At 44.3% G+C, this 14,667-nt stretch overlaps 1 protein-coding gene across 1 annotated transcript; it reads left to right on the plus strand.

Annotated features, from left to right (window-relative positions):
* Positions 1-5,416: 5,416 nt before the first annotated feature.
* LOC306769323 (low affinity immunoglobulin gamma Fc region receptor II-like) lies at positions 5,417-13,831 on the plus strand (the record flags this gene model as incomplete). Its single annotated transcript, XM_079257889.1, has 6 exons — positions 5,417-5,447; positions 9,042-9,077; positions 9,195-9,455; positions 9,535-9,777; positions 9,853-9,914; positions 13,722-13,831. The coding sequence occupies 6 exons, from the start codon at positions 5,417-5,419 to the stop codon at positions 13,752-13,754; spliced, it is 666 nt and encodes a 221-aa protein (XP_079114015.1). The 3' UTR covers positions 13,755-13,831.
* Between the last annotated feature and the right edge of the window lie 836 nt (positions 13,832-14,667).

Below are 14,667 nucleotides of genomic sequence, written 5' to 3' on the forward strand. Positions count from 1 at the left end.
GCAGAAGAGTCTCAATCCACTCCTTTTGCCCACAGGCTGATCTGACAGCCTACGGAGAGGGTCGGTCTGAAGTAAATAAAGCCATTTGTGACAATAACTCGATCAATCCCAGCCCTTCTGGTCTCAGAAATAAAAATAAATTAGCCTGAAATGCACAGAATAGTTCCACTTTAAAGATTTTAAAAATGATCTTAGATTAAATTACGACTTAAAAAAAGATTACAGTGTTGGTCCTGCTGGATCTAAGTGCTGCCATTTTGGGCCCTGTGCTTTTTAACCTGTACATGCTCCCTCTTGGTGGGGTCATCAGGAGACATGGAGTCAACTTCCACAGTTATGCTGATGATACTGCTCCTTCACTGTTCAAGTCACTTCAATCATTCAGATCTTTCAGGACATGTGTGCTCTGACTTTTGTCATTTCAAATCTTTGTAGTTTGAAATATTTAGCACTTTGTACAAATAAATTTAGCCTTGTGATTGGATGAAAATCCTTCAAAGAAAATGCCATTGGACAACGAAAAAAAATTCAGCTTGGTGAATTTTTGCATGATGAGCTGAAAACAGCTTAAACGGGGGTTCGGAGCTCTGCAGTGGTTTGCAGTGTCCAGTTCATCTCGGTCCCGGTCTCCACTGTCTTTCTTGCAAAATGTTTGAAATAATACTCCTCCTACACCTTTTGTCTCACTTCAACCATTCAAGTATCAAACTCTTCAGCCCAACTTCAAGTTATTGTCAATGTATTTAAATCCGTTCCTGTGATTGGACGAAATGGAATTCAGCTCAGCGATTGGTCCATTTTTCTTTTTCTCTTGTCCAGCATTTAAGCAAACAGACTGATGTTCTGGATGCTGTGTTCTGATAAGCAAATTTATTTTGCCAAGGTGAGCTTTTTTCAATATAATGATCACCTTGATTTGATTTTATTTTTCTATTTGTTTTGGATAATTGTTCATATTACACAATTCATGCTGCTGGACCAGACCTGAGAGGACAGAAAGAACAGAAAAGAAGAGAAACTAGAGAGAAAGATAAATGAATACACATACATACCCACCTATATACATATTGTGGCGAGTGTAGAGAGGAGGACTGAGTCAGACCTGCTAGCCAGCGGTGATGCTCCAGTCGACCTACAAGGGCACAAGTTCAATAAAACCCCGGATAGTGACTGTGGGTTTCACAATAAAAACAATGTTTATTTAATACAACAAATGGTGAAAAGTCTAAAATAAAAACCATCTCTAAAATCCTGTGAGTCCACAGCCTAGAGAGGAGCACAGGAGTGGGCCTGCAGAAGAGAGCAACCTGCCAACTCAAATAAACATGCAACAGGAAATCAAAATAACCACCACCAAAATCAAAATATACGAAAACTTAAACAAGCCATACAAAATGTTGAAGGCAGGTTGCCTCCGTACTGATAAGTCCAAGCTGTGCACAAAAACACCCAGATATGGGAGGGCAGAAATAGTTAGATGTTGTCAAAAACCACAGCCGCAAGGACAAGTCTCTCCCCAGGGTGAAGCAGGTCCGCTCCAATGCTTGTTGTGAGCCAGACAAGACAGCAGTGTCTCCAAGGGACCTGGAGCAATGGCACGTTGTGGTGCACACCTCACAGTATGCCTAAAGAGAAGGTTATTTACTTGGTGTCGTGAGCCAAAACCCTGTGGATATATAGTTATCCTACCTGGAAGGTATTTGTAGCCTACCCACAAACAGATTTACAGCCAACAGATGCTGGAGAATTGGGTGGCTCAGCTCACCTGGCGGGCACAGCTGGCTGACTCCCACGCTACATTGAATTAAGGTGAGTAACCCAGAGACAAAATTGCCAAGCAGTCACAGATTGTACTTACAACTTGTCAATGGGTGAAACCGACAACGCTTGCTGCTAAGCTGCAGCAGGAAATAACAAGGAGACAGACTGAGGAGAATGCACACCTGCCCATCTATAAGGCCCTTTGATTAGCCTCAATGGCTTAAACCTAGTCAGTGCAGATTGGTGTGGGAAGGGGAAGCCTTCCTCACCCCAATATGTACATGCCCACAAACACATATATATTCACCCTCACAAGTTAACACTAGATTCATGGTTCCTGCTGAGAACAAAACCATTGATTGTCAGGAGCACCAGAAACTAGCAAGTTAAATAAGAAAGACAGAAAGAAAGCTATCTGCTGCTAATGAATAAACTTGCTGGATGACTCAGTGACTGTGACACATGCAGAACATTCAGAGTGGAACGTGTTCAGAGAAGAGTGATCATGCCAATGTTACCCTGCCCACCCATAGGCAAGAGGCAGGCCAGGAGAACCCAGAGACCTGGACACCGGCAGTCACACCCAAGCACAGACCCCAACCACCCCACTCCGGATCAGCTTTGCATCCACCCAGGAGGTGGCGAAGGAGGACCCCAGCCCGCAGTCAGGGGGAACAGGCCCCAGCAGGCCCTGGCCAGCAAGGACCGACCCCACCGGGCACTGGCCACCAGGCCAGACAAAGCGCGGGCCCCAAGGCCCCAAGAGCCCGAAAGCAGCCCCCCGCCCCCACTTGCAGAGGGCGCAGCCCACACCAACAGAGGGCCAGGATCCCCAGACCACCACATAGCAGCAGCTGCACTCCCCGGGCTAAAGACACCCCCCACCACAAACCGCACACATATACTCACACACACTCCCTCCCAACCCCCATCCACACACATGCCCCATCACGCACGCACCCTAACCCTACCTCCACTCACCCACCCCTCCCAAGTCACACAAACCCCCACCCCCGCCAACCCTCATGCTGCCCCGACACATGCCCACACCCCACCACCTCATCCACACATGCCCCAAACACCCCTTTATCCCTTCCCACCCACAAACCCCCCTCCAAACTCCACCCTCAATTGCACACCCCACTCCACACATACATCTGCCCTCACATAAACCCACCCCCTCCATACACACCCACACTCCTCTCAAACAGGTACACCCCATCACACATGCCTACCCACCAACACACCCCATCACACACACACACACACACACACACACATCTGCACATACCCCCATCCCATCACCCCCCTCCCACCTACATCCCTAACCCTGACCCCCCCCGCCCACCCACGATCAATCTGTTACCCCATCCACCCGTTCCCACATGTCCTCGCCTCGCCCCTCCATGATGTCCAATGTGAGGTGCCCCAGAGGGGGCAGAGGACAGGATGGCACCGATCAGGGCCCCTACAACTACCGCCCACCACTCCCAGCGCCCCCCCCCCACCACCCCACAGATGCAGCTGACCCAGCACACCCCAGGGCCAGTGACAACCCTCCTCCAGCCTGGCCAACCTAGACTTAGGTCTAATGGATGGCACTCTTACCCCACCAGAACCCTCCTCCCAGCAAAGCCCCGGAAATAGGGACATGAGAGGACCCTATCGCTCCTGCCTTCCCCCCGCAAATGAAGGATTGTGAAGTGTGTATTAGTTGCAATTAAAATTGAGGGAAGTGCCACGAGGTGTTGGGAGAGGCACACCTAAGGAGCATACACTGCATGCCCCCCCCCCCCCCCCCCCAATCTTGTGAATTGTCATTGTTTTTCATGTTATAATGACTACGTGTAATTAAAACTGGAAAGTGAGCTGAGACTGGGTGCAGCGAATCAAGACCATATTGATGGCCTTTCTCACCACCCAGCACCATGTGCACAACTCCAATACCATGCCTACAGGACCCAGGTTCAAATCCAGCATGGCATAAAATATTACCACTTCTGCTCAGTGTATGAGCAAGAGCTGTGGAGCTGTAGTAGTAAAATGAATTGCCTTACGGGTTAAAATCCAAGTACTGGATCTTGATAAATCTTGGTTCTTCTTCAGATGGTTGTACTTCTCCTGATTTTTATGCTGACAAAAACTAACTAATAAATCTTGTGTGCTACTAAATACATTTAAATCTTAAGCTCTTTAGCCAATTCCACACTGCAGGAAGCTTTAAAAAAAACATTCCCATTCCAATGGGAACAGACATTTACACTTCTATGAAGTGCAGCTGAGAGCCGTAGTGGTGAAAGAAACAGGCTTTTGTTGAATGTTCATGGGTTCAAATCGTGATGTGCTACCATAATAAATTAAGTTGGATAGTTGTGCTGCTTCTCCAAATGATTATGCAATTGCATATCAAACATTTAGCATAAAAGGGCAATCACAGATGCACAAAACACATTTATAATATCAATAATAAAAAGAATAAAATGAAACAATCAAGGGGAGCCTCATATTTAAGGCTTCCCTTGGAACAGTCAATTTGTGCAGCACAAAATGGCAGCCAGACCACCCTTCTGTTATCATGAAGCTGGACAGGACAGGATTAAAATAAAAGTGTGAAAAATTCATTAGAAAAATCAGCCACTGACCAAGAATCCTGCCTTTTTGATGGTCGTCGACTGGAAGCTTCTCGACCAGAAATTATACAATAGAATCCTCTTCATCTCTGGAGTAAAGAGATTGTAAAACCACGTGCTGCAGTGGCCCAATCTAGTCAATAGTCCAACCACAAAGACTACACCAGGTTGGTCCTTTGTCTCGATCGTCAGCTGAAGACTGGAAACCAGTAGGTACAGGAGGAGGAAATGGCCACAAGGGACGAGTTCACCATCATACTTCTCTGCTGGAGGGAACTGAGGCTCTCATGATGTATTGCTGGTACAGGTGTGGTGGTGGAAGCAGCTGCAGATACTTAACCAGGTATAGTCTCCATCTCCATCTCTTTGATCAATGCAAACACACAGCAGCCCAAAGTCTGGAATGAAACCATCATTTGATGGAGTTACTGGTCCTGTTGGTCCATAAGTTCACCTTCTGCAGCCAACGCTCATCTTAGTGCCTCTAAGGCTGGTGGGGTCTTCATGGCCAGGTGGGTCGATCATGTTGTTGACTGACCTGAGACCCAAATGCCAACCCAGACAGAACATCTTGACAGAACTTCAGACGGGGTCAAAAAGGTTTGATGGCTGACAATATTGCAGCAAAATGACAGAATTCCTCCAGAAGAAAGGCTAAAGCAGGCAGTGGTTCTGCAGTCAGATGTCCAAATCAACATGAAAGATCAGCAACCATCTGGCCCTGGATGAGTGTAAAACCAGTCCTTAGATACTGACGATGATGATGATGATGATGGAGGACAGGTGAACTGACACACCGCCGGGCCTCTGGTGGACAAAGGGAGGGAGAGAAAAACCTTTACAACAGGAACAAATGTGTAAACTAAAGTGAAAAATCTTCAGTTTAAACTGAACTAAAATGTCTGAATCACTAAAAAGAAAAAGGGAAGGAAAAAGAAAAACCAACGCACACATGAAGAGGAAGAGGGCGGGTTTTACTTGAAGCGAACCAGAAGAGACGACACACCAGTTCACTGAGAGGAAGGATGAAGGAAACACGTCTGCAGTTTCTGCTCTGTAAGTAGAACTTTTTCTCATCAGAACTGATGAAGATGAAGAAATGAACACAGAAAAGTCTGAAAACTAATAAAAATACCAGGAAGTCAGAACAGAAAGGTGATTTTAACCAGTAAAAGTAGCAGAAATAACTGTAAACATGATAAACAGATGGTTTAAGTTCTCAGTAACGTGGTTAAACACACAGTGAAACCTGTTGTTGTGGTTTTCTTGTAGTTGTATAAATTCAGGAGAATATCTTGTCTGGAAATGGTCGACCTTTACTGGCTGCTGTTTTCTGAGACTTGCTCAGTTTGTTTATTTAATCATGACAAGTATTAGAAGAGATTCTCTATAAATTAAAATCAATCATTTAAATAAAAATAACTAATCATATTCTTTGTAACTATGAATGTAATATTAAAGCTGCTAGCAGTGTTGGAGGTCCTTTCACCCACTTTGGCCGATCACACCGCTGCAACAGCCGCATGTAGACGCTGCTGCATTTATGGCCTGAACTGCAGCAACACATGCGCTCGAGTCAGTGCATCACTTTAGTTGGTGCAAATGTTATTAGAAGGTGGTTGGAAACACAAATGAGTGATAATAGGATGTAAAGTAACATTTTATTGAAGGATGCAAGTCGTTTAGGCCATAAAATTAGTCACTTTCTATTTCCAGAGGGTGAGGCTGTGATCACAACTCTATTCTTGACATCTGCACCAGACAGACATGTATTTCAGAGGTACAGAGATCTTGCTTGACAGCAAATCATCAACGTTGAGCAGGCGCTGCGCCCATCAATGTATGCTGCAGAAGTTTCAGCCTGATATGCTAAAACCCCTGGAATAAGTTCCATCTAACTTAAAGGGCAAAAAGGACCAAAATCATATGAAAAATTAAATTTCAATTCTATATGACTGACTTTCTACCTTTATTTAGCCAATAGGTCCAACAGACTTTTCTGTAGTTCTGGGTAATTTAACTCATTTCAATTGACTGGGTTGGGCTAATCTTATGATTATTACCAGAACAGTATTACCTAGCTAGCATATCTCCAGGTGTCCAAGTTCAGAACGTGACTTTCATCATTTTCATCATCCATGCAAAGTTTTTCGGGTTCAACATCTTAATGAGCCAGTTACAAGGACTTCCTGTTTCATGGCGTTGGACCATCATTTGTCGTGGTAACATTAGGCTGAAGAAGTTAGGTTTTTTGTTGTGCCATCATGGAAGTGTTTGACATGTTGTGAAGCAGTTTCATGCGTTTGGGGTCAAATCCCGAGGAGTTGGAACAGAGTGTGTAAAAAAACAATTTCCTGTTGGAAGTGGGTGGGGCATAAGGGTAGACTGGGAATAGTAATATCAATCTGTTGAAGACCAGACTCTGATTAATCCCTGGCAGGATTATGGTGATCAAATCAAGGGATTTATAGTGATTTTTTTATGTATTATCAAGTTTGCCATGATGATACAGTTTCACCCTACAGTGTAGACCAACTGGTTTTCTGCTCTTACCCAGTTTGGACCTGGTCTTTGATGAGAAACACTGACGTCCTATTGCTGTGGGGCTTTGTGCTGCCTTTAGTGCTTGGGTCAAATAATGTACATATTTCACTGTTGTTTCACTGACACAGATGTGTCATGTGTCTCCACCACTGATCTAATCTGTACAACACATAAGGAATATATATATATATATATATATATATATATATATATATATATATATATATATATATATATATATATATATATATATATATATATATATATATACACACAAACCCCTCCCTCACAATGCTAGACCTCTACATCTTCTCTGGGTAGGGTTAGGGTTAGCTATTGATCTCAAGCTCAGGTCCTTTACCAGAGTCCTGGGAGGCTCCTCTTCAGTATCTTAGTTGTTCCCAGGACTGATCTTTTCTGGACGGAGATGTCTGATGTTTCACCAGGTATCTGTTGGAGCCACTTCTCCAGTGTGGGGGACACGGCCCCCAGTGCTTCCCATCACTATGGGTACTACTGTTGCTTTCACCCTCCAGGCCTTCTCCAGTTCTTCCTTGAGGCCTTGGTACTTCTCCAGTTTCTCCTTTTCCCTGATATTTCCATCATTGGGGATGGATCCATCGATCACTACGGCTTTCCTCTGCTGCATATCCATGATCGCTATGTCCGCTGGGTTGGCCACCACCATTTTATCTGTCTGGATCTGGAAGTCCCAGAGGATCTTGGTCCTCTCATTCTCTACCACCTTGGGGGGAGTTTCCCACTGGGACTTCGGGGTCTCCAGTCCATATTCTGGACAGATGTTCCTGTACACTATGTGGCTACTTGGTTATGGCGCTCCATGTATTCTTTGCCTGTCAGTATCTTGCACCCTGCTGTGAGGAGCTGGATTGTTTCAGGCCTTTCTTTGCACAGTCTGCACCTGTAGTCCTGCCTGGTATGGTAGACCAGGGATCCTGCCTGGTATGGTGGATCTGGGATCCTGCCTGGTATGGTAGATCTGGGATCCTGCCTGGTCTGGTAGATCTGGGATCCTGCCTGGTATGGTAGATCTGGGATCCTGCCTGGTCTGGTAGATCTGGGATCCTGCCTGGTATGGTAGATCTGGGATCCTGCCTGGTATGGTAGATCTGGGATTCTGCCTGGTCTGGTAGATCTGGGATCCTGCCTGGTCTGGTAGATCTGGGATCCTGCCTGGTCTGGTAGATCTGGGATCCTGCCTGGTATGGTAGATCTGGGATTCTGCCTGGTCTGGTAGGTCTGGGATCCTGCCTGGTCTGGTAGGTCTGGGATCCTGCCTGGTGTGGTAGATCTGGGATCCTGCCTGGTGTGGTAGATCTGGGATCCTGCCTGGTATGGTAGATCTGGGATCCTGCCTGGTCTGGTAGATCTGGGATCCTGCCTGGTATGGTAGATCTGGGATCCTGCCTGGTCTGGTAGATCTGGGATCCTGCCTGGTATGGTAGATCTGGGATCCTGCCTGGTATGGTAGATCTGGGATCCTGCCTGGTATGGTAGATCTGGGATTCTGCCTGGTATGGTAGATCTGGGATCCTGCCTGGTATGGTAGATCTGGGATCCTGCCTGGTATGGTAGATCTGGGATCCTGCCTGGTATGGTAGATCTGGGATCCTGCCTGGTATGGTAGATCTGGGATCCTGCCTGGTATGGTAGATCTGGGATCCTGTCTGGTATGGTAGATCTGGGATCCTGCCTGGTATGGTAGATCTGGGATCCTGCCTGGTATGGTAGATCTGGGATCCTGCCTGGTATGGTAGACCAGGGATCCTGTCTGGTATGGTAGATCTGGGATTCTGCCTGGTCTGGTAGATCTGGGATCCTGCCTGGTCTGGTAGATCTGAGGCTCGATGGCCCTGGTACTCAAGCCTTGCTCCTGTGCTGCCATGATTAGTGTCTCTGTGCTGTCCTTCAGTCCAGCCCTCTCCAGCCATTGATAGGACTCGTTTATATCGACCACTACAGTGATCTGCCGGTGGTACATCCCATGCAGTGTTGCAGCTCTGAACGTCTCTTCTGATCCAAGCTCTGCATTTCAGGGTTTGTCAGAATTATAATGTGGAATTATTTTGTGTCATTTCTCTCCAGTTCTCACGTCTCTGCTGAGCTGCACAACTGATCAATGTCGGTAAACTTTCCTCTGTTTACGTTTGTTAACATTTACGTTCATCTTTCCTACAGGAATAAATCATATAAAAGTGTTAATTATTAAATCTTTTCAACCAACATTTCATCCAGCAGCTCGTCTGACCATCAGTCCCAGCAGATCTCAGGTTTATAGAAGAGACTCTGTGTCTCTGATCTGTGAGGACGACGACGGCTCTGCTGGATGGACGGTGAGGAGAAACACAACCAGACCACAGTCTGAGTGTGGAGATGGATGGGGAGAAGCATCCGGTTCCACATGTAACATCAGCTACACGTTCACATGGGACACTGGAGTGTACTGGTGTGAGTCCAGAGAGGGAGCAACCAGTAACAGCATCAACCTGACTGTCACTGGTAAGATGAGACTGTGGAGTTAGTGGTGATGAAGCTGTGTGGAAATGGATGAAATGCTGGAGTTTGTCTCTGTGTTGAGGTGGATCAGTGATCCTGCAGAGTCCTGTCCTCCCTGTGATGGAGGGAGATGACCTCACTCTGAGCTGTCAATCAAAGCCTCCCTCCAACCTCCCAGCTGCTTTCTATAAAGATGGCTCCCTCATCAGGACTGAGTCTACAGGTCACATGACCCTCCACCATGTTAGCAGGTCTGATGAAGGTCTCTACAGGTGTAGCATCAGCAGTCATGGAGAGTCTCCACCCAGCTGGATCTCTGTCACAGGTGAGGATCATCCTGCTGACTGACTGAGTTTCAGCATCCATGACGTGACGATGATGATAAATATCTTTATTGTAGGGAAACCCAGCACCACAGCGGTCCCTACATCCACCTCTCATCGACAGGATACCAGAGGAGCGGTGAGTTCAGTAGTTTCAAAGATCCTGGAGGTTTTTGGGATCAACTAGAGAGCAAACCGGCAGTAAAACAGACCTCTTGTGGTTTGCAGCCACCTTTCTGCAGGCTGAGAGGATATTGATCTATTAAAGATCACTAATCAGTAATGAAGTGCTATGTTGCTATGCTGAGAATGTGCATTTCTGTTGTTAAGAAATCAAATGTTAATGAGTGAAATATGTGTAACTTGTGACTAAATGAATGTTATTAAATCTACTAATGCTGACTTTGTCAGATCACAAGGCTGGAAACGTTGAGCAAGACGGTCGCCATGCTGAAAAGTGCTGACATCAGAAAAGCTAGAGAGGGAGTTGGTATAAAACTTGTAGAGACCAGCGAGATGAAAGCTAAAAAGGAAATGGGGAAGTGAGAGGCGATGTCTGGAGCCGCTGGGAAAGTTTCCACTGTGTCAGCTAAATGTATAATTAGTGGAGTGGAGAGGAAGGCTAAAAAACTACCAAATGTCTGTCAAAGATGATGTAGACGTGTCACCAGGTATAATAAAACCAGTTATAAACTGCTATCATAGGTTCTTCCTGTGGGTCCTGGAGGGGGAAAGCATCTCTGTAGTTTAATACTACAGACAAGGACTTCTCAGAGGAAGAAGTCAGAGCTGGGACATCAGAGCCATCCTAGGATTTACCATTTTTCCAAACAGTTGCTGGCTTCTGACTGAGACTCCTGACTCTTCCAGTTCTCATGTCGAGGACGAGAGAGAGGACATGTGGATGTGATGAATCTGAGAGGATAAACTCCATCCACAGCATAAAGGACTTGGACTCTCATCCACACCATTTAACCCTTTAACAGCCACCCCCCAAAATGCCAAAAACACCTGAAAAAGACAGACCCAGATTAAATTAGATGCTGTTCTTGAACCCTTTGGAGTAGATTCAAAATCATGGTCTCTTTATAAAGAAAACACTAAAGTTTTACCCTGAGCTTTCAGATGGATTGTAACTGTAAGCAGCATAAAGTTATTGGAGTTGGAACACAAGGAAATTTCAGGTTTTTTCCCTCGTCTGAATTTCTCTTCTACTTTGTCAACATGCTGCACATGGAGAGATGGAGATATGGACTGGAAAATCAGCTGGAGCTGTAGCATGAAGCCTTTCCTATGACCAGTTAAAGTTTGGTGACAATAGCAGCCATAATTATTATTCTATGAGGGTTTTACTGTAAGTATGTTCATGCGCTCCCCAAAGTGGTCATATGGAGTCTCCAACTGGTCACTTTGGATAATTCCAACTTCAATAAGCTATAACTCCAGAACACTTCAATAAGCTATAACTGCAGAACACTTCAATAAGCTATAACTGCAGAACACTTCAATAAGCTATAACTCCAGAACACTTCAATAAGCTATAACTGCAGAACACTTCAATAAGCTATAACTGCAGAACACTTCAATAAGCTATAACTCCAGAACACTTCAATAAGCTATAACTCCAGAACACTTCAATAAGCTATAACTGCAGAACACTTCAATAAGCTATAACTCCAGAACACTTCAATAAGCTCTAACTCCAGAACACTTCAATAAGCTATAACTGCAGAACACTTCAATAAGCTATAACTCCCGAACACTTCAATAAGCTATAACTCCAGAACACTTCAATAAGCTATAACTCCAGAACACTTCAATAAGCTATAACTGCAGAACACTTCAATAAGCTATAACTGCAGAACACTTCAATAAGCTATAACTCCTGAACACTTCAATAAGCTATAACTGCAGAACACTTCAATAAGCTATAACTGCAGAACACTTCAATAAGCTATAACTGCAGAACACTTCAATAAGCTATAACTCCCGAACACTTCAATAAACTATAACTCCAGAACACTTCAATAAGCTATAACTCCAGAACACTTCAATAAGCTATAACTGCAGAACACTTCAATAAGCTATAACTGCAGAACACTTCAATAAGCTATAACTCCAGAACACTTCAATAAGCTATAACTGCAGAACACTTCAATAAGCTATAACTCCAGAACACTTCAATAAGCTATAACTCCAGAACACTTCAATAAGCTATAACTCCAGAACACTTCAATAAGCTATAACTGCAGAACACTTCAATAAGCTATAACTCCAGAACACTTCAATAAGCTCTAACTCCAGAACACTTCAATAAGCTATAACTGCAGAACACTTCAATAAGCTATAACTCCCGAACACTTCAATAAGCTATAACTCCAGAACACTTCAATAAGCTATAACTGCAGAACACTTCAATAAGCTATAACTCCAGAACACTTCAATAAGCTATAACTCCAGAACACTTCAATAAGCTATAACTGCAGAACACTTCAATAAGCTATAACTGCAGAACACTTCAATAAGCTATAACTGCAGAACATTTCAATAAGCTATAACTCCAGAACACTTCAATAAGCTATAACTGCAGAACACTTCAATAAGCTATAACTCCCGAACACTTCAATAAGCTATAACTCCAGAACACTTCAATAAGCTATAACTCCAGAACACTTCAATAAGCTCTAATTCCAGAACACTTCAATAAGCTATAACTGCAGAACACTTCAATAAGCTATAACTGCAGAACACTTCAATAAGCTATAACTCCAGAACACTTCAATAAGCTATAACTCCAGAACACTTCAATAAGCTATAACTCCAGAACACTTCAATAAGCTATAACTCCAGAACACTTCAATAAGCTATAACTGCAGAACACTTCAATAAGCTATAACTCCAGAACACTTCAATAAGCTATAACTCCAGAACACTTCAATAAGCTATAACTCCAGAACACTTCAATAAGCTATAACTCCAGAACACTTCAATAAGCTATAACTCCAGAACACTTCAATAAGCTATAACTGCAGAACACTTCAATAAGCTATAACTCCAGAACACTTCAATAAGCTATAACTCCAGAACACTTCAATAAGCTATAACTCCAGAACACTTCAATAAGCTATAACTCCAGAACACTTCAATAAGCTATAACTGCAGAACACTTCAATAAGCTATAACTCCAGAACACTTCAATAAGCTATAACTCCAGAACACTTCAATAAGCTATAACTCCAGAACACTTCAATAAGCTATAACTCCAGAACACTTCAATAAGCTATAACTCCAGAACACTTCAATAAGCTATAACTGCAGAACACTTCAATAAGCTATAACTCCAGAACACTTCAATAAGCTCTAACTCCAGAACACTTCAATAAGCTATAACTGCAGAACACTTCAATAAGCTCTAACTCCAGAACACTTCAATAAGCTATAACTCCAGAACACTTCAATAAGCTATAACTCCAGAACACTTCAATAAGCTCTAACTCCAGAACACTTCAATAAGCTATAACTCCAGAACACTTCAACATACAGTCATCAATGAGACTCTAATTAAAGGTGGCATCAAGAGGAATCTTGTTATATATTCATATTTACTATCAGTATTATTGAAATTCACCAGGTGATGCATAAACACACTAAAAGCTTATTTTTTCTACTGTGAATTAAAATAAGTTTTACGGTCATCATTTTTATATATGTAAACAATATAATGCCATGTTATGTTATGTAAACAAAATGGAATCATAAAAGCACCATAACACAAAACCATTTACATATTTTCATTGGTAAGTATTTGTTTTTTTAACTCTTTTCTGTGTTCCGGCCCCAGGCCTCAGCTTATGTATTTCAAGATGACTCCTACTAGCAGCTATTGGCTGCTAGTAGGAGTCACCTGACTGTGCCATCCCCTGCTTGTGATCGGCTGCCTCTGCAGGACACACCTGACTGTGCCATCCCCTGCCTGTGATCGGCTGCCTCTGCAGGACACACCTGACTGTGCCATCCGCTGCTTGTGATCGGCTGCCTCTGCAGGACACACCTGACTGTGCCATCCGCTGCTTGTGATCGGCTGCCTCTGCAGGACACACCTGACTGTGCCATCCGCTGCTTGTGATCGGCTGCCTCTGCAGGACACACCTGACTGTGCCATCCCCTGCTTGTGATCGGCTGCCTCTGCAGGACACACCTGACTGTGCCATCCCCTGCTTGTGATCGGCCCCTTCCTTGGATGGCTGGCTGGAGCTTCTCTGTTTAAACCAGCTTCGGATGAACATTCAGGGCAGCTGTTGTTCGGACGTAAAACATTTTGCCACTTTGGAAACCTTGAGATTGTTTGGTTTTGTTGTTGTTGCTGCTGCCTTTGTCGGCCCTTGAAGTTGGCCCTTGGATGTCTGGTTCTCTTTGGCTATTGCATCGTTTTCTGGTGTGAACCAGCAAGGTTTTGTTGTGACCAAAATGTTGGTGAAATATTAAACCCTTTTGTTTCCCCAAACTTATCTTATGTCTTCAATGTGGCTCCCCATCTTCCCCTTGCAGAGCCGGGGGTCTGTTACAGTCTGATGAGGAGTATTTGTAAAAATTCATGCATTCATTTCGCTGGGAAGCTGGAGCCTATCCCAGCTGGCTTTGGGCAAAAGGCAGGGTACACCCTGGACAGCTCGCCAGTCCATCGCAGGGACACACAGAGACAAACAACCACTCACACTAATTCCTAGGCTCCTAGAGTAACCAGTTAACCTAAAATTATGTCTTTGGATGGTGGGAGGAAGCTGGAGAACCCGGAGAGAACCCACACATAGGGAGAACATGCAAACTCCACACAGAAAGGCCACTGACTGAACCCCTCCCCAAGCCAAGAATTGAACCAGTGACTTTTTTGC

Source organism: Telmatherina bonti (genome assembly GCF_933228915.1).
Source record: "Telmatherina bonti genome assembly, chromosome: 18".
NCBI lineage: Eukaryota > Metazoa > Chordata > Actinopteri > Atheriniformes > Telmatherinidae > Telmatherina > Telmatherina bonti.